This window comes from Manduca sexta, chromosome 23 (genome assembly GCF_014839805.1).
Source record: "Manduca sexta isolate Smith_Timp_Sample1 chromosome 23, JHU_Msex_v1.0, whole genome shotgun sequence".
NCBI classification, from domain to species: Eukaryota; Metazoa; Arthropoda; class Insecta; order Lepidoptera; family Sphingidae; genus Manduca; species Manduca sexta.
In genome coordinates, this window is record NC_051137.1 from 13,945,695 (window position 1) to 13,969,592 (window position 23,898).

General features: G+C 35.6%; 1 protein-coding gene across 1 annotated transcript; it reads right to left on the minus strand.

Moving 5' to 3' along the window:
* Window positions 1–235: 235 nt before the first annotated feature.
* On the minus strand, window positions 236–23,332 carry LOC115445365 (inactive hydroxysteroid dehydrogenase-like protein 1). Its single transcript, XM_030171603.2, has 6 exons — window positions 23,050–23,332; window positions 7,743–7,865; window positions 6,162–6,272; window positions 4,478–4,698; window positions 3,221–3,448; window positions 236–2,390 (listed from the first exon to the last, which is right to left on the minus strand). The coding sequence occupies exons 1-6, from the start codon at window positions 23,210–23,212 to the stop codon at window positions 2,235–2,237; spliced, it is 1,002 nt and encodes a 333-aa protein (XP_030027463.1). The 5' UTR covers window positions 23,213–23,332; the 3' UTR covers window positions 236–2,234.
* Window positions 23,333–23,898: the final 566 nt, after the last annotated feature.

A 23,898-nucleotide genomic window follows, 5' to 3' on the forward strand; every position in this document is an offset into this window, starting at 1 on the left:
AAAGTTATAAATCCCAAAAAAATACTTTCGATCAACAAATAAAAAAGCAAAAATATGAAATTTAGAGCATACAAAGCCGTGTAGATTAAAATCCTTTGCCAAAAAGATAAAAAAAAATCGAAAAGAATAAAACATTAATATTGTTACATAATTCCAGTATTTAATGTAGTTTTTAATTGCAATAAAGTATCACAAAAAATATTTATCACAATAATAAAAATAGTTTGTACAATAACAATTTATTTATCATATTAAATGTATGAACATCCAATAATTATAATTTTTACAATACATTCGAGTTTTAAAATTACTATTGCCATAATATAAGAATTTAAAAAACCAATTATTTTGAATTACTACTTGCCTTCGGTACTTATTTATGTGGTAATAAATATAATATTTAACATTTCATGATTCCATTGCAACGCCACAGTTCGATTACTGCACTGAGAAAAATGTTTCTGACACAAATAATGCACAATTACATATATATTTTTATATTTAGATGAAACATATATAATCGCTGCTGGTGATAGAATACATTCTATATCCGCCCGGATAGTAACCACCGTACACAAGGTGTTAAAACCCGCCATATTGGCCCATGTAAGTGTGTTCCCTTCCGGGATCAGTCTGTGTATGTGTGGTTACAAGAGGCCAGCATAATTCGACGGCTCCTAAGGAAATTGTCGTATCTGAAAACATGGCGATATTCACTTTTTATAGACACTGTTTACTTCTAAAACCTATAAAAAAGTTAGTAAATGATTATAAATGAAGTGTTTTTCCATTTATTAACTATTGGATTAAATGGGTTTGGTAGTAATCAGCACCTAGATAACGAAACGATAAAATGTGAATGTCGCAATTTTTCCAGATACAATAGTTTACTTGTGATCCATAAAATTGTCGACTGCCGAGAGGTACCATCTCAATGTAATAATTCAATCATTTGTGTCAGATTTGGTTTTCATCTTAACTCGTATTTGTTTTTAAACTAATCGTAATTGTGAAAATATAACTATTTTTAACAAGCTCATACACACAGCCATAAAATATGTCACACAGTTTTGGGCATACCCAATTCAACACCAACACACACCCCTATAGTTTTATAAGGTAACCTTAGGTCCAAAAATATTACGTGCACCAAACCTATGCCGTAGGTATTCGTAAAGACTAGGAATTAACAAAATCCCAAATAAACTATTTTTCTACTAGGATTCTTTTTCAACTGAAGGTACTGTTAGTCGACCTCATTCCCAAGGTCTATAAAGCAACAAGGTGACGCTAGACTACCTCTATCTCAAGGTCTATAAAACAAACACCGTTACCAAATTGCATACAGTAAAAAGATACCATACATATATACTCATGACCACAGGTGTAGGCAGGGACTATGTAACGCCCCTGAGATGGAAGGGAATGCGGAAGGTAGGCCCCACGCTGCCCCTGACGCCCCGGGCGCACCAGGCAGCACTGCGCAGGGGCGGTTTCGGACGACAACTTAGATACTAGTCGGAGGAAGCCTGCAGCCGTCCTTAATGCACCGAAGATACACCAAAGAGTTTTTGGGAATATAAACACCACATGCTACGATCTTAACACACCTCTTTGGCATCTTCCACATTTATAGTTCTCATACATTTTCGCCGATTAAAGTTATTCCTGGCCTACTTATTTCAACGTAAGTTCTTTACAGAGGCTTTATTCCAGCCGTAATTTCTACATTCGCTTTATATATACCTTTTTTATGATCCGTCTTTAATTCATCCTCTGCACGTTCAAAAACCTTTTAAGCAGACCCTACTCTCCTGAGGAATCCTCATTAAAAGGCAAGTGTGTATTCATTATACAAATTATGAATAAATACAATCGAAAAAAAGTTCTTTGAAAATTTTAAAGGCGCATAGAGTTTATTACAACTAAACGGTTCATTAGGCATCATTTATTTTCTTTTCATGGATTTTTGCATAACTAAGTTTACATTAAATTCAATCCATGTTTATACGTCTGTTCAAAAAGATATACCTAAAAATACAACTGAACCAACACTTAAAATTAGTTCACCAATAGAAAGCTAGATTACATCTAAACGTAACATTTTGCTAAATAATTCTATTTCAATAATAGTCTTCGTCCAAGAAACGTAAGAATAAGAATTAAGCCTAAGGTCACCGTCCTTACCAAATAGGAATGTTCTTTTGTATCAGAACTTTAGTCCATAATTCATATTACAACGCATTCACTAAGTCTTCTACTATTTCGGAGTCTGGCACTACGTGGCTCTTGACTTTCGAGTTCTCGTCGTAGTCTCTTCGGAACTGTCGGTTAAGGTGGGTGCCGATCTTCGTCCTTATCCACACTGGAGGGATCTTGATGAGAGTGTACTGGAATTTAGAGCGAAACTTATTACAATTAAGATATATTTTTATAAATTGTTTTTATCTCGTTACTACTATAATATTAGGTCTCTGCATACTCTTAAAGGCGTTATTGATTTTGTCCCCCCCCTTTCTTATCATCTCAACTCCTTTAGGCATTTAGACTCACAAAATAGGACTTTTCATTTACTTTGGTTAGGTATATTTATCTTTCATTGCTACGAAGTTATCATCAGGCGCAACGAAATAACTTTTGTCTTATACGATTTTATATAAACTGATTTTGTAGATTAGTTTAGCTCGATTATTATTTTTCGTTGTTTAGAACAATTAAATAGACAATCGAGTAGGCCGTATGTAACCGGCCATTGCCCATGAACACCCACTATATCAAAAGAATTTAATGCTATTGCTGGCCGGCTAAACGAAGCACTGAATCTACTCTCAATTAGGGTTACATTATTATGACCGTCATTTACTACATTTGACAGGCATTTTAAGATAAAAAACCGCGATAAAATCCGTTTAAATAGTTTTTAGTTTTTATTTCAATGTCTAAAATTCGCATAAACATAAGAAATCATTAGGCATTTTAAGGTTTAGACAGGCGTGCGACCGGCTGTAACCTAAGATACGCATACTTATATCCTCTGAAAAATATCAGCCTAGATCTTGAATGAAGACACATTTGATTAATAAATACCTACATGTCTTTATTGTTTATCGTCTTTAATTTATTACTTAAAGCTTTTTATTTACAGCAACTTATCTGGAAAGTCAGGTATGTAAAGGACTTTAGACAGACATTATCAAAAGTATCCTAACTTTTAACCCACCTGTAAACCATGCAGCCAGTACCCTGTAGTATTATCCACCCTGCCCAACGTTATGACTGCCTGCCTCGCGTACGCAGCAGCATCAGGCACCAACAGATTCCCTTCCAGCAGCTGCTGGGAGAACGAGTTCATCTTGGTGGAAACGAAGAGTGGCGACAGGTGTTGCACGTGGATTCCCTTAGGGCCATACTCCTCGCGCACTGACATTGTGAAGCTTTGAATGTAAGCCTGGAAAATTATTGAATTGCAGTGATCAAAAATATTTATTGTATGTCATTAGTTTTATTTTTCGGGTTTTTAGATAGGTATCTATATCACCAAGCATTAGCATGCCAGCATTTTTTAGTCCCAATGTAGGGACTTTAAGCCTATCTGGTGCTTTACGATGAGAAGTAGTGCGGAATACCTTTGTATTACAATTTTTTATTAAATTTACGACTTTGTTTATTGGATTTTAGACAACAGCATGACGAAAGAAGTAGGTAGGTCCTGGATTATAAACTTGTTTTAATTTTTATTATTATAAAAAGGAATAAAAATTTCATTCAAAGCTCTGACTAGACTTGTAAACAAACGTGTCGATCATATTTAGATATATAAGAAAAATAATCAAAATATAATGTTATTTAAGTTTCTTTTTAAGGTTGTAACTTTATGAGACGTATTTGTGATGCAGCTCAATATATTAAAAGTCAACAGGAAATAATCGTTATGTGAGCAAAAATTCCAAAATTTGTGAACAAAGGACCTAAGTATAATTCGTACCAAAGTTAAGGGAATGAAAATGTAAAGGTTTAAAATTCAACTCCCGAATGCAAGAGATACGAAATACGATATGTTAATCAAAGTTGATTTCTACAATACGATACCGTATCATGAGCAAAAAAACATCACATAGATATGTGATGGGAAGCCAAAGCTAACGAATAACACTTTAAACAGCCGACGTGATATATTTACCGCCAATTTTTATATCATCTTCTATAACTCTAATACTGCACATACTCACGCCTTTTATCTATGAGGAGGTAGACAGAGGTGCCATAGATGCACCGACATTCCGTCGTGTGTATTCCGTCCCATGATGTGAGAGGGTGCTAGCCTACAGCCATATCTTGCACAAATACTAGACTCCGAGCTCACTGAGTGTAAAAACCCACTTTGCCTAACCCAGAAATCGAACCCTAGACCTCAGCACTGCAGTCGTACCGTATACAATAGCAATCTAATACTGTTTAGTTCATTAATACTACTAACCTTAGTAGCAGCGTATATAGTCATGAGCGGCAGAGGCTGCAGCTCAGACCCTGACGACACGTTGACCACGGCGCCTCTCCCGCGCGCCACCATGCCGTCCAACACCAACCGCGTCATGCAGGTCACCGCGCCGACGTTCACGTGGATCAGCTCCCACGTCTTTGATAGTGGCACCTCACAGACTTCCATCGGGTAGTCGTATTGCACGCCCACGTTGTTTACTAAAACGAGATTGAAATGATTTTTAGTGATGCAGATTCAATTGGCCTCACTAAACCTTCTTATTTTGCCTTGAGATACCGCAGCAGCAGTAAATATTGTGGTATTGTGGGTATTTCAATGGTTATCACTCCACAAAAGGCAAGCTACTACGTTTGAAAAAAAATATAATGATCAATAGACAATGTCGAAACAATACGTATAGATGAAGAAGATAAGAAATTAAAAAACGAAAAATTTAATATAAATAGTATCTCCGTTAAAATAATAGTATTGTTCGGTCTTACGACGAATTATAAATCAAAGTTCGATTTTATCAATTACAAAATATGTTTACGTATATTGTTTATTTCGTTTTTCCTTCTTTCAATATAACGTGTATACGTGTAGGCTATAAATAGGCCACCATGCAACGTATTTTATAATACCTACTTACTGTAAAATATTCCTTCATTTTACCAAGTGCATAATGTGAAAAATAAATCAAATAAAATTGTATGGCCGACGATAGACTGATAATGGTAATCATTCAAGTTTAAAAGACTAGAAGTGCACACGGGTTCGCCCGCGTGCAAAGCAGTTTTTCCTGTGTAAAACCCGACCCATAAGATTTTTTACAACCACACGACCTTTTCAACAGTAATTGTTATATATATATATATTTATATAATTTACATAGAATTGTAATGTTCTATTATCCTAAACCTTCCTCAAGAATTGCACATCTTTTAGTAAAAACCGTATAAAAATCGGTTCCGTAGATTTTAAGAAAAATCGATCACATACAAACAGACAGCATTTGGAGACTTTGTTTTATAATATGTATACAATATAGATAAATAAATAATCGAGTAAGCATTCATCTAAAAATAATTTTGATGTAAATAAGCATTCGTCTGAAGCATTTAAACGCAATCATTTATTTTTCCATTTGAATGTAAATGATCAGTGTTTGTATTCCACCAGTGTACATTCATTGTCGAGTCTTCCTAAGAATGATAAAGCCTTGGTGGAGGCTCGAATTCTAATACAGTTAATAGACCTACAGACCTTTAGATACTATTTACTTAGAGATTGTTATTAATTTCCGTTTTTTTTATATGACAAGTATACCCAATTTCAATTCTGCCATTGTCCAATGATCGATGAGTACTCGTGTGTTTTAGTACTCTATGGGTTAAAAGACAAAGCAAAAATTTTAGACTTGAGTTCATTAGTTTACTCCAGTGTATATCGACAATGAGCTGTATGTATTAAACTTATTTTATTTGGTACTTAGGTACTGGCTTGTACTACTACCAGAAAATTTCGAAAATGCGATGTCAAAAATTACACGGTCGCCATTTTAAAATGGCCTTTAAGTTTTCTATGTTGTCTGGCATGTTATGTCGATTGCATTGGATCTGCAACGGTCATATATAAAAATCAAATAAAATTAACGTAGATACAATTCTCGGATACTTACCAAGTATTCCCACAGGTATGTCTCTAATTTGTTCCTCTATGTGGGCGTACACTTCAGGCCCCTTGCTGAAGTCTGCGACCACTGTTTTAGCCTTTACTCCATAGCGTTTCTCTAAAATGTTAAAGGCGTTATGTTTATTAAAATCTTTTATTATGTTACAAGCATTAATTACTTGTCATACTTGTCTAATGTCTCAAAAGGGCATACAAAGCGGGCGCCCAAAAGTTCGCACTGCCCTGAACGGCCCCCAACAAATTTAGATACAGGGCCCTTCTATGGCAAGCTAGGCTGCTGGTACAAATCATTATTACTCATAATTTATGGTAATCAATATTTTGTATATATTATTTGTAACTATCTATAAGTATCTTCATACAAATCTAGTAAAAAGCATAAAAGTCAGTTGACCTCGAGACATCTGATAGTTTTATTAAAAACAAAATAAAAATGTAGTCGAAGCCTGCGTCAGAAAACCTTTCGATTGCAGTTTTAATATCAACAGCGATTTTAAAGTGTTAAAACTGGTACGGTTAAATAAATTGCTGTCTCGTTTATTTATTAAATACTAGCTTTTGCCCGCGGCTCCGCCCGCGTTACAAAGTTTTTCGAGCTAAAGTATTCCGTTATAAAAGTCACGCTATATATTTTCCCGGGAGCCTATGTTCTTCCCAGGGTCTCAAACTGTCTCCATACCAAATTTCATCTTAATATGTTGGGTAGTTTTTGAGTTTAACATGTTCAGGCAGTCGGATGCAGCGGGGGACTTTGTTTTATAATATATTTTTGTAGAACTTTTTAAGAGGAACAATCCCGTCATACATCATTGTTGCATAACTTTAACCGTTTACGCACCGCACGCAACGGAAGCTCTCAAAACTAATAAATTTTCCCCGTTTTTACAACATGTTTCATTACTGTTTCGCTCCTATTGGTCATAACTTGATGATATGTAGCCTATAGCACTCCACAAACAAAGGGCTATCCAACGCAAAAAGAATTTTTCAGTTTGGACCGGTAGTTCCTGAGATTAGCCATTACTGCTCCGCTCCTATTGGTCATAGCGTGATGATATATAGCCTATAGTACTACACGTATAAAGGGCTATCCAACGCAAAAAGAATTTTTCAATTTGGACCGGTAGTTCCTGAGATTAGCGCGTTCAAACAAACAAACAAACAAACAAACAAACTCTTCAGCTTTATATAATAGTATAGAAGTATAGATACACACTACAGTAAGACAATACAGTATACATACTAAGTACACTGGTGGTAGGTCCCTCACATGCGAGAGTCTCCTTGGGTAGGTACCACCGCAATGTCTATTTCTGCCGCCAAGTAGCAGTATGTAGTCACTGTTGTGTTACGGTTTGAAGGACATTGTAGCCAGTGTAACTACTGGACATAAGGAGACTTAACATCTCACGTTTCAGGATGGCGAGCGTAGTGGAATACCAAACAATTATTGTTGTTCATGATGTTTCTACTGTTTATGGGCGGTCGTATTGCTTACCATCAGGCGAACGGCAAGCTCGTCTCGTCATACAAAGCAATAAAAAAAAATTGTTAATAAATACAGTACCTATTTCACCGGCAACCGTTTTGAGTTTGTCGGGATTCCGGCTGATTATAACGAGGCTGATGCCGCGCTGCGCCAGTTCCATCGCGTAGTTCTTTCCAATGCCATCCGTACCGCCGGTCACCACTGGAACAGTCGAGAACAATGTTGTATCATAGTGATAGGTTTTAATTTATATCCGCCTCGCCCTCGGCCTCGCCCGGTGCCTCGCAAGACCTTTTTTTACGTTCTTACCGACAAAACTGTTAAAACAGGGGAACTTTTTTTTACTCTGCCCGGGACCTCGCGTCTGTTTCTTTTTGCTTTCGCCTGGGGCCTAGCGTCGTTTAGCGCCGCCACTGGGCCCACGCAAGTGTGTCGCGTTTTGGGATCTGTGTAATCAGGTTCCAACAGCCGCGGGGTCCGTCAGTCGCCAGTCGACATTCTATTGTTCCCCACTCCACTTACCATCAGGAGCAGCGGGGTCACTTTGCGGTGCATGTATATAAAAAAACAGTCAGCTATTTTAACAGTATTCGTGGTTAGGTATGCCAATGATGCACAGAAAGTTGCCCACATTCAGATCCGTCCCTTTGATAATTATAACTTGATATAACAGACACATTTTACAAACTATTCAGCCTTCCGACTATTATAAAATGAGTTTATTTGTTTGCTTCCAAGTCCCATTATACGACATGAAGATGACATTTATTATGAAGCCGTATTTATTAGGTAAGTATATTTTATATCCCCCATTCTTATTTATCAGCTTCTTGGCGTTAAATAATCCAGTGTTAGGTCGACGCAATGCAAAGTTCATGTATAAAAATTTGTTCTTTTTTACGACCGATTTTATTCAACCCTTTTCCGATTTCATTATATTTTCCACATTTTTGGATATACAAGATTAAAAAGATTACAATCGCTCTTTGCACTTACGGACTTTGCTAGTCAGAAATTACAAAGACAATATTTGATAGTTATTCAATATAACAAGAGAATTTGGGTTTTGAAAATAGATAGGTAAAATATTTAATATTTTTCTATGTATTTAAAACATTTGACGTATTTTATTTCGGTAACAATGCGGCATAAATTACTTATACTAAAAGCACGTGGTTACTACATAGAATGTGCTACATTGCACAACCAGAAAAGGTGCAAAGGTCCCAGACAACGAAAATTTCGAGGTGCTCGACGTGAAAAATATAAAAAACTACACACGCACACAATGACCTCAGAATAAGTTACAAGGAATGTGGATGTCAGGAATTACGTAGGATCTTGGTCATAAAACGTTCAGATTCGAAACAAATATTTGGGTGGTTTACAAATATTGAATTGTAAGTATTTCGCGGATTTTATCGTCATTTTTTATATTATAATTTTCTCCCAACGTTTCTGAGACTTTGCAGCCTTCATGGTCACAGGGGTGGGGGGGTGGGAGACTGAGCCATAGGGCCATAAATTAAAATGACAATGTCTACTTAAATTTTACAATTATGTAACATTTTAAATTGTTTTATCTGTTTTACAAATATTTGCCTTGGTGCGGGAACTGAGTAAACATTACGATTTCATGGTCAACTTCTCAAATATTCTTGAAATAGGAAGTAGTTAAAATGATTGTATCGTGTTCTGAACCATGTCTACTTATTTAACGACAAATTAAAAACTCCTTTTTTTAAGATATTGGTGGTAGATCTCCTGTATGTGAGTGTCCGCATAGGTAGGTAACAACGCAATATCTATTTCTACTGCCAAGTAGCAGTGTGTATGAACTGTTGTGTTCCAGTTTGAAGAACATTGTAGCCAGTGTAACTACTGGACATAATATGACTTAACATCTCATGCCTCAGGATGGTGAGCGCAGTGGAATACCAAACAATATTTTGTAATTCAAGTTTTGGGATGGTGTTTTTACTGTTTATGGGGATTCATATTGCTTACCATCAGGCAAACGGCAAGCTCGTCTCGTCATTCAAAGCCATAAAAAACTACCACTCTCTCGATCCCTCATCGTCGTCATGAACTATACAAGACTAAAATCTACATATACAAAAATTAAACCCTATTTCCCTTGGTCACGCCATCACGCGTGAACGGCTGGACCGATTTCATTATTTTTTTTGTTCTGTTTGTTATTGTCAGGAGAAGGTTTGTATTGTATGAAAGAAAAAAATCAAAAAATTGCGCGGAAAATTAGAAAATTTAAGAAAACTTAACGAAAATATTAATTTTATATAACTGTCAATTGTTTGTAATAACTGTCAGCGATTGACAGAATGCGCGTTGCAAATTCATAATTATGACGAGACAACGTCGGTTGGGTCAACTAGTATCAAATAAATTTATTGATAATTGTCGGGAAAACATATCTGTAACCGGTAACCCTGTAAGAAAACGCAATATCGTCTGACCTATGTGTCGTAACATCTCTTCATTGAAGTTGTTTGCAACATTAGATATGCTTTAGATAAGTAGCACAGAGGCACTAGACGTAATGTGTGCTTAGGTTATACAATATGCGAGAATAGAAATTGTTATGGGTCAAAAGGTACTTAACGTGAGTTTGAAATACTTACATTTTTCAAATACACACGCACATACTTAGGTAAATTAAAACACACATTTATTGTGACGTCACTGACACTAAGAGTCGCGGTTGCATGAGAAATAGAGAATATGTTTTCACTGCGTCAATCTTCGTTATAATATCCAAAATAATATTATCAACCCATGTTGCAACCAATTTTGAGATTTTCATAATAATGTTAACGATTATAATTCCTCAAATTTTTTTATAGTTCTCATATTATTATAAATCATAGTGCTTAATATAATGTGGTCATAAGACTCGAGCATCTAATTTGCCTCATTAGCCGAATAAATAAAATTCTTCACATAAAAAAAATATATTTTAAATCTCACTTAGGTAATTAACGGAGGCTCACGTCTCCAAATTAGTTAACTTGGCTTGCCGTAGTTAAAGCATTTTTTTTCATAGTTTACATAAAAAATAGCTGACTTACATGCGAATGCTCGCTCGCAATTGTACTGCGATGGATCAGGAGGGTTTTTTTATAGTGTCGCATAGACGCGATCAGTTTGTTACTTTTATAAGTTAACTTAACAACTACAGCAACTGTTAATTATAGAGCATTTTCTAGGCTACAAGTTGAAAGCGTCAGCCTGACGCCGATTCTCATGCAATGTAATGCGAATTCAAATTCATGCTAATTGCTAAGTTCATCTTTTAGATTTTAATTAAAAAACATATTTTTTTTGATATTACAAAAAAATAAATGACTTCCGTGTGAACATTCTAGAATATTCAGATGAATTAAAATTTTAAAATTATAGATTTATAGTCAATAAAAAAATATTTATTTTCGCTTTTACAAAAACTAAGCGAGTTTACCCCAAGAAAACTTTATCGTCTATATTGATTCAATTTTAATATTGCTTTGGAAATGCTTTGTGTGTTTTGCGACTTATTAAATACTTAAATAATGGTTTAGTTTCATATTTATATCTATTAATTAATTTCACATGTCTGGAACTTTGATTCGGGATGAATTTCCATATTTCTTAATTTAATCTAGCACTGTTATATTACCAAAGAGAACCATAAAGCGTTTAAGAAACAATTTAAGTGTGAAGCCACCACCCCGGCAATTTTGTAAATTGATTGGCTGTCTATTTCATGGAAATTGATAAGTATCTTTTACACCAATTATCGTACAACATTGTGTTATATAACTTAGACCATATACCTTTGTATCAAAGGGGCAAGATAATGTGACGTAGTGAAGTAGGGCCCAATAGAATGTTGGCTGACGAGAGATGATTACTACTCGGCAGTCAAGACAATTATACCAGCCTGTTGGAACTGGATATACACAGGCTAATCCCGAAACGCGACCTGTACGTGGACCACTATAGCGGGTGTTAACACCTTATGTACCCACGGTGGTCGCTATCCAGACGGATACAAAACATATCCCACCACCAGGATAGTGTTTGCCTTAGTTGCAACTGGTGTCCTTGACAAAATGCTCTCAATTCAAAAGATTACGAAGCGTAAGCGTCGTCAAGGGAGGGAACGGAGAGGCATCTGCCTCCTCTAAATATAAAGCAAAAATATATGCTTGATTGGAAATTCCCGTACGTCGAAACTCTGTTCTATGTTATTGTTAAAGCGAGAGTGAGGGAATAGGACATGTGCTCTCGACTTAATCTACATTTCATACTTTTCTTATTCACCATATCAACTTGTAGAGCCCCCCCCCCCCCCCTCCACGGCCCGGCTGGCGACGCTCTTGTTACGAAGCAGCATTCAATCCCAAGGATCCGCGAGCCTACAATGCAATATTTTTCAATTTGCGAGCCTCGGTTACAAAACTTTTCTCAACAGCGGTCGCAGCGAAGGTCTCGTGGTGAAAGCTATGACCTTGAAACTGAGACTGTTGCACAATATCGTTATGCAATGACGTCGCATCGTCTATTCCATACACAACGCTTCAAAGCCACACGGCGCGACACTGACATCCAGCGTGTGAGCCTTTCGACTAAGAAATTAAAAATGAGTTTAAATAAAACAGTCGAAGTGTGTATTATTTAACATCAACTAAGAATAACGGTTTTAAATGTCATAAATTAACAAGTTTTTTTATTCCAATTGCAAAAATCATTTCATCATTTGTTATCGAGTAAAAACATGTAAAGGATTTAAGTTATTATTAATTTTGCAAGTTTTAGAAGATTTAAGCTAAAACAAAAAACATTGTTAAATAATATTCAAGTCTAATACGACTGATTTTATAATCGTTGTTTTTGAATAATTGTAGCACACTAACATGTCCAATATGATAATTTTATGCAACTTTGAAAGTCGTTGCATACATATGTTGAAATCAAAACTGCAATAATTTTTGTAATATTTTTCAGATTTTGTTGATCTTGCAATATCCTTGAATATTCTGTAATCCCTCTGTATATCTTAAATTCTTACGAGTCATAACAAAATGACGTTGCTTTTGGGACATCCAATTATACTAAGGGGTGCTTTATTAATATTTTTATAAAGTAGGGTGAACGAAGTTCGAGGTGACGAGTTCGATGCATGGGTCGGGAAGTGATATTAGATTTAATCAGTATCAACTATCAGTTCGGAGACTGGAATTTGTGCTCGATATGGCAATAAGCTCGCCCCCTATCATGTTATAGGACGGAATACACACGGCGAAAGTTGGATGCAACAGTTCACCTCTGCCTACACCTTCGGTTATAAAAGGCATGAGTGGCTGTTTTTTTTTAAATTACGTGGGCTTTTAAGGGCTCTATTACCTTACTGTCAAATAGCTCAATGGTTCGGAATTAAAATATGGCAGTGATATTTATTTCAGATTTTATTCATTTGCGCAAAAATAAACACCTCGTGTACATGTAATCATTTTGCCGAGTACGGCTTAATCCCTGAAGGGATGTCAGAGACGCAACTAGTGCGCCCACTTTTCACCATGTGTATTCTATCCCATAATAGAATAATGGCGATCCTATATTACGAATTCTAACCTCAGAGCTGAAACTTATTACTGCCGACCCATCGAACCCCAGACCTCAAAGCGGTAGACGTATCGCGCACACAATACTTCACCGCCGATAGTCAGTCAAGGTGTAAAATATTAATACGTGAATGAGTTGCTACAATCAATTCGGATTGCTACATTAATATATGCACACAAATTGTGATTGTGACAAATATGGATCCAACGTGACCTATTAATCAATATTATACGCAAAAAGTTTGAGCAACACAACGAATCATGCATTTGAATGTTTCAAGTTCATGTTTCAAAACGTTTTCGCAACTATTGTGAAATACTACAAGCGTGGGAAGAATACAATTAATATTTTAGATATATAAATAGGTATTAAAATTGACAATAAACCTGATTATTGGTAATAAAGTAAATATTTATAAGTCTATGCAAATGAAGATTTCCTATATATTTACGTGTTAAAACGTTAAATGAAATCCATAAATTCCACGAACACGGTACATAATTGAATGTAAACAAGCGAAGTAAAGCGCGGAGCAAATATTATATTAAAAATATTCTAATTAGTATTATGAATAATTAATAGGGATGCCACTGTTGCATCCATTTTTTTTAAACTCAGTTGGCAAACAATTCAGGAAAGATATCAGACTTACAGCAAAAAATAACTATAGCGCAAAAATGGTAAGCAGTAAAAGTATAGCAAAAAACAGCTATCTTCCCTTAATTTTATCCTATGATAAAAATAAGAGAATATTAGTCAAAATTTATTGTCATGTCGATCTGTGAATCAAACCCTAAATTAATCAAAATCGAATCGAATTGGTAAGTATTATGAATTACATATGTATTTGAACTTTAACAAGAGACCAGCAGATTGCTAAAACAAAAATTTTAATTGCGTGATTACAAATTGTTACAATTTTATATTAGGGAAATTACATTTGAATGATTCAATTTGACACGCTCTAGTTAAAATCACGATATAGATATCACTATAAAAATTCATTGTTTATAAGTAGGTCGAAGTTTTGTCTTTATAAGTCTTTAAGAAGTTTTTCTTTTAATGATCTATTTCAATAAAGGATCCCAATGGCGGACTTCAGAATGATCGCGAAAATTGTCCAACCAGAATAAAGGTTTTTTGACCTGCTTACAAATTACTTATATGTTTGGTTTATTCTTGAGTTAGATCCGAAGTTAGAGACTGGGATGGTTTATTAATTTAGAACGTATTTCATTTAAGTTTAGGTTTTTAATTTAGATAAACAAACGAAAGATATTGCATAAAGTTATAAGAAAACCAACGCAGCATGAAAAATTGTAATATATAAACATTACTCAATAATAATTAATTTAATTAATTATAATGCAACTTAAACTGCAAGAAATTGCAAATATAACCGTACGTGTGGTACTTAATAACTTTAAAATATACTAATGACTAGACACCGGATTAAATTCATTTACATATTTCGCCGTTCTTGCCGATTTTTACATATAATGCCTAAGATCATGAGATGGTGCATATTTTCGCTAAATCATTATTTCGACTACATTCCGTTATAATAACGAACAATAACTGAAATACAAATCTTCTTTGTGTACCTTACATAAAAATAAAACCTAAATAAAAAAAAAGGTTTTGTTTGTTACGAATGAATTGGTCCCAAATCCAGTCCTTTTTAGTTCCTGCTAATTTTATGCTGATATTTTAACATAATAATTACTTTCCTCTCATTAATAATTGATGTTGCATATTTTAAGCACTCGAAATCTTCATATTTCGATATTTTCAGAATGCATTTAATCCTGTCTCTACATTACTTTACGAACTTTAGTTTATAATTATTTTCGTTATCTTTCTTTTATAAAGTCTGCGCCTTTGTTTATTCATATCTTCTGATTCGATTACAAGAATTATTGCACTAATACAAAGCTATAATGCCCCTGTGTGACATGATAAAAACTAGTTTTTAATTTTACAATAACTTAGAATCCTCAAAAAGACAGGTAAATAAATTAATCGTTTGGTTTTGATTTTTTTGTATTTCGGTGTGAGAACATAACCTTTAAAATTACACGGTATTAATCGGATTTTGTTTAGCATGAAAATAAAAATGACCTCCAAACGTAAATAATAAAAATTTGTCACGTTCAAACTACCGATAGGGGCCTTGGATTCTTCTCTATAAAAAATATTATAAAACAAATCCCCCACCGCGTCTGTCTCTGAGAGATTTCGATGAAATTTGGTATGGAGATAGTTTGAGACCCTAAGAAGAACATACACTACTTTTTATCCCGGCGAAATGTATAGCATTGTTTTCATCCCGAAGAATCTCCTATACAAGCAAGCTAAAAGCAGTATATTATAGCAAGCGAAAGCACTGTACTACTTGTATTGACTATTTAGCAGTGGCGAACGGTGAAATTTTCCGAAACGGAACCCGACACAACATAATATAGGAACTAATATGCAAAAATGCGGTCTACAAATCGTTCTAATGGTAGTTAAATTTTACATAAATTACGAAAGGGAAGCCGGTGGGAATCGGTTTCTATAGACTCTTCGCCACTGCTATTTAGGTTTTTTTTAAGTACTATCATATTGGCTTTGGCTAGCGTTGCCACTTCCAATCAAGCAAATAATATCGCCCTCCATTTTGTTGCTTTTTGTTTACCAAACTATTAGAGCACAATTTTTGCTCTTTCAATTTCAGCTCTAGTTAGTATATAATCTATACTAATATTTTAATGCTGAAGAGTTTGTTTTTTTGAACGAGCTAATCTCAGGAACTAAAAACCTTTTTTGATTTTTTTCACTAATAAGAAGCCATGATACTCCCGGATGCTATGGGCCCCCCCATATTCTGGTAAAACATTTATTCCTCATTTCTTTTCACGCAGGCGGACCCGCTGGCAAAAGCTGGTTTTACTACAAAGTCTACCAATAAAAACATATTATAATTGCCCAAAAGAGCTCTAATGTATGTCATAAACATTTTTTCCAAGAATTTATTCATGCTAACTCAATAATCGCACTAAACATTGCTACACTAGTGTTGCAAAACTGTGAACATTAAGGAACCATTAACACTTATTGTTGGAGCCAAACGTGATGTGGTTGTGGATGTAATTTTCTATGCCGTTTAAGTTGCACCCACCGCGGGAAACCGTGCTGTGTTTTGCTCGGTGAGTTGTAATTTGTATTGTCCATGGTATTCTATATTCTTTATCAATAGAAGGTAATTCAGCCTACAGTTCACCAAGTGATTATCACTACCAATAAACATCAACAAGACCTGAGCAATCGTCGATGCTTTAAGGTCTTTAGGTTTTAATACGAACTAAAGAACACCAAAATTGCTGATTATAATTAATAAGTATTAGACTGAGTACTTTGCAATTGGTAGGATATTTCTGTTCCCTCTAATAGCGGCCACCGTACACAAGGTGTATAACCCTCAATGGTGACCCATGTAAGAATGCCGCGTTCCGTAATCAACATGTGTATTTCTGGTCTCGAACAGGCCGGCATGTGTCGTCTCGCAAAAGGTAATCGTTTCTCGCCAGTAAATAATCTATTTGGACGCCACTCCACTTATCATCAGGTGGCATGGAGTCACTTTGTTGTGTCCATCACGACTATTTACAACCAGGAGTCGCCAACGACACGGTATCGTCTCTCCGTGCCGTTGTAATGACACAGCACTAAGAATGATAACTGTATAACCTTAGTCGTGTTGCAATGATGTCAACTGTGGATGTCAACTGTGATATTGTTATGTAACAGACTAAACCAAATGTGGACTTTAAATTACGTAATGCATGATAGAAAGTTTGATGTCTGCAATCTGATTGATGATACTTAACACATTACATAATTACTATTTCATTGTTTAGGAGTTACTTTGTAGGAAGTAATCTCTGAAAATATTGAAGACTTACTGCTGTAAAAGAAATTTATGCGGGCCCTGACTAATACTAATGATTTGATGTGAGTTGTTAAACGTCGAAAAAACATAAAACAAAAACACTAGCTAACATATTAAATTTAAGGCTGTCCAATAATAAATTTAAATATATCCGAAGCTGTTACCAATCGCATTCCGAAGAACTATTAAAACCTGAAGTCCTGCAATGTACATCTTGGTTTCCCAAATCTAATAAACATAAGATGTTAGGATTCAGAGGAAATAATAAATTACTTGATGATTACATCTTTTAAATAAGTATAATAATTTACCGAACAGTTAAAGGAACTGGAATTAAATGCCAAAAGCTTTCGAGGGCATCGAAAATGTCCCTGTAGCAAGTGTTGCTAATAGAATGTTTATTTTGTCATCATCGACATTTCTTACACTAAAAGATATAAATTACTTTATTGCGTGATATTTTTTTTGTTGTAGATTTGTGGACAGTATAAATTATTCTACTGGATAATTACTAGGTTACTTTCTTATAGAGAATGGATGTAAACTTTCAGATTTAGTTGCCCGCATAAATTTCGTTCTCGGAATAAAAAGAAGCATGGTGCACTCTGGAATACCTTATATAGAGCGGTTTAGATTTGTGAGAGTATTGAGAATTAAATTTAAGAGTGTATCAATAAATGAAATTTACTTTTGAGTAGGATCTTAAGTAGACATTTAATGTATTGAACTATGTAATAAACCAAGCTTAAGCTGTCAAAATCCATCATATGCTGTAACTAAACATATCATTTGAGATGGTGTTGATATCCGTTTATTATAAAGAGACGACCTTGTTGACTTTTTGACAGCGTGCTCAGCCGATATCACACTTGAGAGTGAAATTGAGTCACATTCATCAATACGGCCCTAAAGGATCCAGATCAGAGCGTTCGCTCAATCTCTTCATTTTTATATCGTCTGCTAAACTTAATATAAATTAATCAATAAGCGGCGATAGCCTAGTTGGGTGTGGAACGGACTGCCAAGACGAATGTCCGCAGGTTCAAATCCCAAGGGCACACACCTCTGACTTTTCTGAGATCATGTGTATATTCTTTGTGAACTTACCGTTCGCTTTAACGGTGAAGGAAAACATCGTGAGGAAACCTGCACATCTGAGAAGTTCTCTATAAGAATTTCGAAGGTGTGTGGCCAGCGTGGTGGACTAAGGCCTAATCCCTCTCAGTAGTAGAGGAGGCTCGTGCTCAGCAGTGGGCAAGTATATAATACAGGGCTGATATTATTACTATTATTATTAATTAAAAAGATTAAAACATTAATAGTACCTACCTAAACTCCTCTTATCACTTCTTGTGAGTTCGTCGCTATTTTATTTTACCGAATGTTAGATTTCATAACAATAAATCATTAAATATACCAGCACACCAGAGGATATGGCGTAAACATAGATTCTAGACAAATTGTATTTCAAAAAGTTAATGTAACGGAGGGTATTGCAATATGTAATAGCTACACGTTAGAAGCATTAGCTCGAGATTAGATGTACAATGTTGCTGAGGCTTTATGAAATAGTACTCTTCAATGTAATGCCAGTATAAGACGCCGCGTAGACGTCAATTTTTTACAAGAAATTAATCATGTTCTTCATCATTATCAGCCATAAGAAGACCAATGCTTCACAGACCTCCTCTAAAAATTCTCAACACCGACCTGTTAGAAGCGACCTGCACCCAGTGAGTTCCTGCGACTTTTATCAACTCGCGTATCTTACGTCAAGATGGACGTTCAACCTTTGCGTTTGCCGATACGTAGTGTCTCTTTATAAACTACCAAACCTTCTACCAAAACGACCGAACTACCAAAGTAGTTACGTAAAAATATATGTATGCGTGTGCGTATGTATACATCAGGGTAACTCGAGACTTTGTGTCTACATGTTTAGCAATTAGCACGATTTGTTTTTAATAACTTAGAATGTATAATTAGTTATTTGCTTTGTATTTGTTTGGATATAGCGTGCGTTATTTCTTTTATTGGACCCTTTCAGGTTCCTAAGTTCAAAATATTTTGTGATTATTTTGTAAATTCAGACATTATAGGAAGTGTTTATGTTAGAAAGATATCATTAAGTATTATGACATTTTACTGATTTTAAAGTGGCACGACGATACCAAGGGAATCTTAACGAATAGAAAATTAAATTAAAATACTTTAATTATCACGTAGGCGAACAAAGTTGCACTTATGATACGTCAACACAATGTATCGGAATGATTATTATTATTTTAAAGAACAATTTAAATACTTATATAGCTATGGACATTTTAAATTAGGGATAAAATTTATAAGGAATAACAAGGTATAAACCAAGGTAGCCAGCTCGGGCCGGCTAGTAGGGGGAAATAAAGAATAACGCGTCGCGATCCTCGCCGGCGAGGACATGAGCCCTAGCCTAGCTAACCTACCAGCCTTTCACTGGCTACCTAAGTGATGACTTCCCGAAGAAGAAAGTCAGAAAGAAACTCCGGGCCTACTTTTTTTGTCATCAATTGTTCATTACATCCTTTATATATTTTTTTCCAAGTCTTGTTTGTACATAGCCACAATTGATATATAAGCTAATGCACGCAATTCACCGTTAAAAGACTAGAATAACGTAAATTGATAATCTAAGTAATTTATGTACTTACACAATAAACTGCTACTGTCTTTGACAAATAAGGTATTTGTTAGCAAAAATTACTTACATTTACAAACTTATCCTTTGAGTGATTATAATTTTAATAAGTACCTACATATTTTGTTATTGTTTTTAATTAATATATAATTTTGTAGTTAATTTGCTATCGGTAGGTACGCACTATTCTTTGATTCTATAAACGTTTGCTGTCGCATTACCTTCGCATAATAGATATATATTAATGATGATTTGAATTTTCTGTTAAACTGACTAATACCGTGAACACCGTGTGATATGCTAATTGTGGCAAACATTTAATTACTTTAGAATAACTTTGCCCTTTGCCACTGGTCACCTATACTTTAGTATAGGTAACAAATCTTGGATTACACCTGTTTAAAAGCGAAGTACAGTAAAATGATTACTGCATATACTCGTACAATGCAATTCAAATATGGAACTTGACGTTAGACTTTGTGTGCGATTAGGTTCGGCAGAAGTAGTTGACTCCAGGGAGGTGATCAGACTTAAAAACTAAGCCGAGACGTGTTGGTAAAGACTCTTTAAATTGTATTGGAATGAGGACCAGTATATGCAGAGGTGGCCTTTGGGCGAGGCGAACCGGGCAACCGCCCGGGGCCTCGCAGGATCTTTTTATTACGTTCTTTCCGACGAAACTGTTAAAACAGGGGAACGTTTTTTTATTCTGCCCGGGGCCTCGCGTCTGTTTTTTTTGCTTTCGCCTGGGGCCTCGCGACGTCTAGGGCCGCCACTGGGTATATGGAAGGCTTGATGATGACAACACACCTCACAACACGTTTATCTTCGAATGGGTAGGCGGACGAGCAACAAGGACACTCACTTTTCGCCATGTGGGTTCCGCTCCATAATGTGAACAAGGACGAGCTTATTGCCACATCGAGTACAAATTCCATAACCCCATGTTGATATCGAGCAGAAAAATCCAATATCGATTTGCCCGATTCTGGATTTGAATCCGAGACCATCAGGACTGTGGACCTACTACGCACACAATACAACCACGCCACCGAGTCAGAATTGATGACGCTCTTGATAATCTTGAAAATTATTATGCATTGATATCTACAATTTGTGTTTGTGTAGATGACCTAACAAAAGTCTCAAGAGGTCGCTGAATGCAGGCCGCTTCCAATAGGTATATCTGGAAATTTTGGGGGAGGCTCATGTTCAGCAGTGGACACCCTGCGGCTGATGCTGATGATTGTAATCTACGACTAATTTTGCCAATGATTTGATTTATAAGCTAACAGAACGAGACCACTTAAGCACTATCCATCTTACAGACTAGCGTTTTATAAAACTTGAACAAGTTACACGTATTTAATTATACTTATTATGGAGGTGAGTAAATGGATGTTACCATAACCACATGTTGCCAAGGATAATTTACACGCATCGGATGCATTAAGTAAAAATTCCTATAAAATATAAAGATATAGGATTGGTATTGGATACATATTAAGTTGTAAGTCAAAGGAGTTGGTACTCGAGGTAGACAACGGGTTTCGTCTGTCTGGCACAGAATAGCTGTTGTATTTCTCTCTTTAGGATATTGTATATTGTATGTTACGCTGCCGTTCGCTTTAACGGTGAAGGAAAACATCGTGAGGAAACCTGCACATCTGAGAAGTTCTCTATAGGAATTTCGAAGGTGTGTGAAGTCTACCAATCCGCACTAGGCCAGCGTGGTGGACTAAGGCCTAATCCCTCTCAGTAGTAGAGGAGGCCCGTGCTCAGCAGTGGGCAAGTATATAATACAGGGCTGATATTATTATTATTATTATAATTATACTGTATGTTTATATATATTAAGGTTAATTACAATGCAAATACAAATCACTCTATATATTCTATTCAAAAAATCGCTTCAGTACTACCGAGGCAATACTCTAAACTGTCAAGTAATTGTTCCGCGAGTTAATTTCTGATCCATAATTTTCCAGGGGACCAATGTAATATCATCCTTTTTCCAAGACTAGCCTTATCCACTCTAATGTGTATCTACAAGCAGTGGCGGCCCTAAATAACGCGAGGCCCTAGTCAAAAGCAAAAAGAAACAGACGCGAAGTCCCGGGCAGAGTGAAAAAAACGTTCCCCTGTTTTAACAGTTACGTCGGTAAGAACGTAAAAAAAGGTCCTCCGAGGCACCGCGCGAGGCCTCTGTAAGCGCGAGGACCCGGGCGGTTGCCCGGTTCGCCTCCCCTAAAGGCCGCGTCTGTCTACAAGTCACCCTAGAAAGCATGCCTTAGAATGAATTTGTTTTCGTTTTAATACGTGCTACCTTACTCATGTCAACTCGTAACATCATGGGTTAGGTCCCGCCTGGGAATATGGGATTTAACCCGGAAAAAATTGTGTATGAAAACCATTACAGTGTTGCTCGATCTGGAATTCCAAAACAAGACTTCCCGATTCACAAAGCAAACTTATTGTTATGGGCAAAAGTAAGTATGTAGGTACCTTGGACAAATCATGGGAATTTGTTGAATGACTGTCATAAGATACCGATATCTCTTGCTAGTAAAGACCATATCCTCAATGTTCATTCAAAAGTTTAAGTTAATATAAAAGTTACATTGTTATTGTATTGAGACTATAAACAAAAAAAGTTTAAATAATCTAGTTTCTGCATAGTACAATCATTATTGATCTTAAAGATTTAATTGTTCCTTTTAGGTAGATTCAAGTCTTAAAAGGCAAAAGTTAAAATGAAAAAACAACACGCGGGCTATCGAATGCTTTGTCATTTCTTATCATAATCTATAATTATTTTTAACTAATTATCTTTTTATTTTATCTGGACTAAATTATGCTGAGGTAAAAGACCAGAGTTTGAGCTGAATTGAGTTGAGTTTGAGAGAGAGACCAGACCAAGACCCAAAGTCATTCGAAGACTTAACAGTTCAGCTGATTTCAAAATATAGATAATTTCGCAAATAGTTACCTTGCAAAGCATAATTTAAAAATTACATCTACATACTTTATATTCGAGTAAATTAAACAATCGCATTGTAATTTAATAGGAAGTATCGTTCAAAACAAATCAATCGATAAATTTCAAGAACAAATTCGTTAGTAAGCGATCAATTACGAAATTAACTTACCGGCCCATTGCCCAAACTTCTTCGACAGCGGTTGCACCTCGGAAGGCAGGAAATACGGCATCAAATACGAAGATATCAGCTGCAGAGGACTCCACAATGTGTCCAATAACGCCAAAACAACCGCCACTAGCCCGACTAAAGCCAGAAGTAATATTAAAAACATGTTTACGATTTGTCGCCGCGCGGGATGTCGTTGACACTGAGCAAGGTTTTATTTTGAATACAATTTCATTGAAGATAAAATACGTCGTGTCACCATGGCGAGACGGCGTGCACTGAGAGTCGAGAGATAGTTGGCATCGACTATCCACTATTCATTCACTAGCGAATGACATAATTTTTTTATCATTACTATCAGAAAATACAATTTTACGTTTAAAGTACTGAGCATTAATAGAGGACGAATATTTTTAAACAATTAGATTAAAATTATATGTGTGTTGCAACTTATTATTTTATTATGTTATTTAAATTTTAAAATTAAAATCATTGTCGTGCCTGAAAAATATATTATAGCAAATATAATGGACACGTTGTTGCTATTCTATATGATCAGGGGCCTATTGCATAATATGATTTCTTGTTTCGAGTAAATTTAGTTTACCTCATCGATGCGGAATCGTCCGCATCTTTCTTTCACTGCAACAAAAATTGTATAGCTTCTTAACAATTTCCTAGGCTACCTTTTTTAATAGTTACCTACAAAAAGTTCTAAAATGCCAGCGATGTGTTCGCACGACCAACTTCCTCTTCAATAGACACTCTTGCCCATATAAATACATAAAAAATTTGTTTTTAATAAATATCACCCAGCGTAGTGCGAAACCATCGTGTATTGAGGCTGCGAAG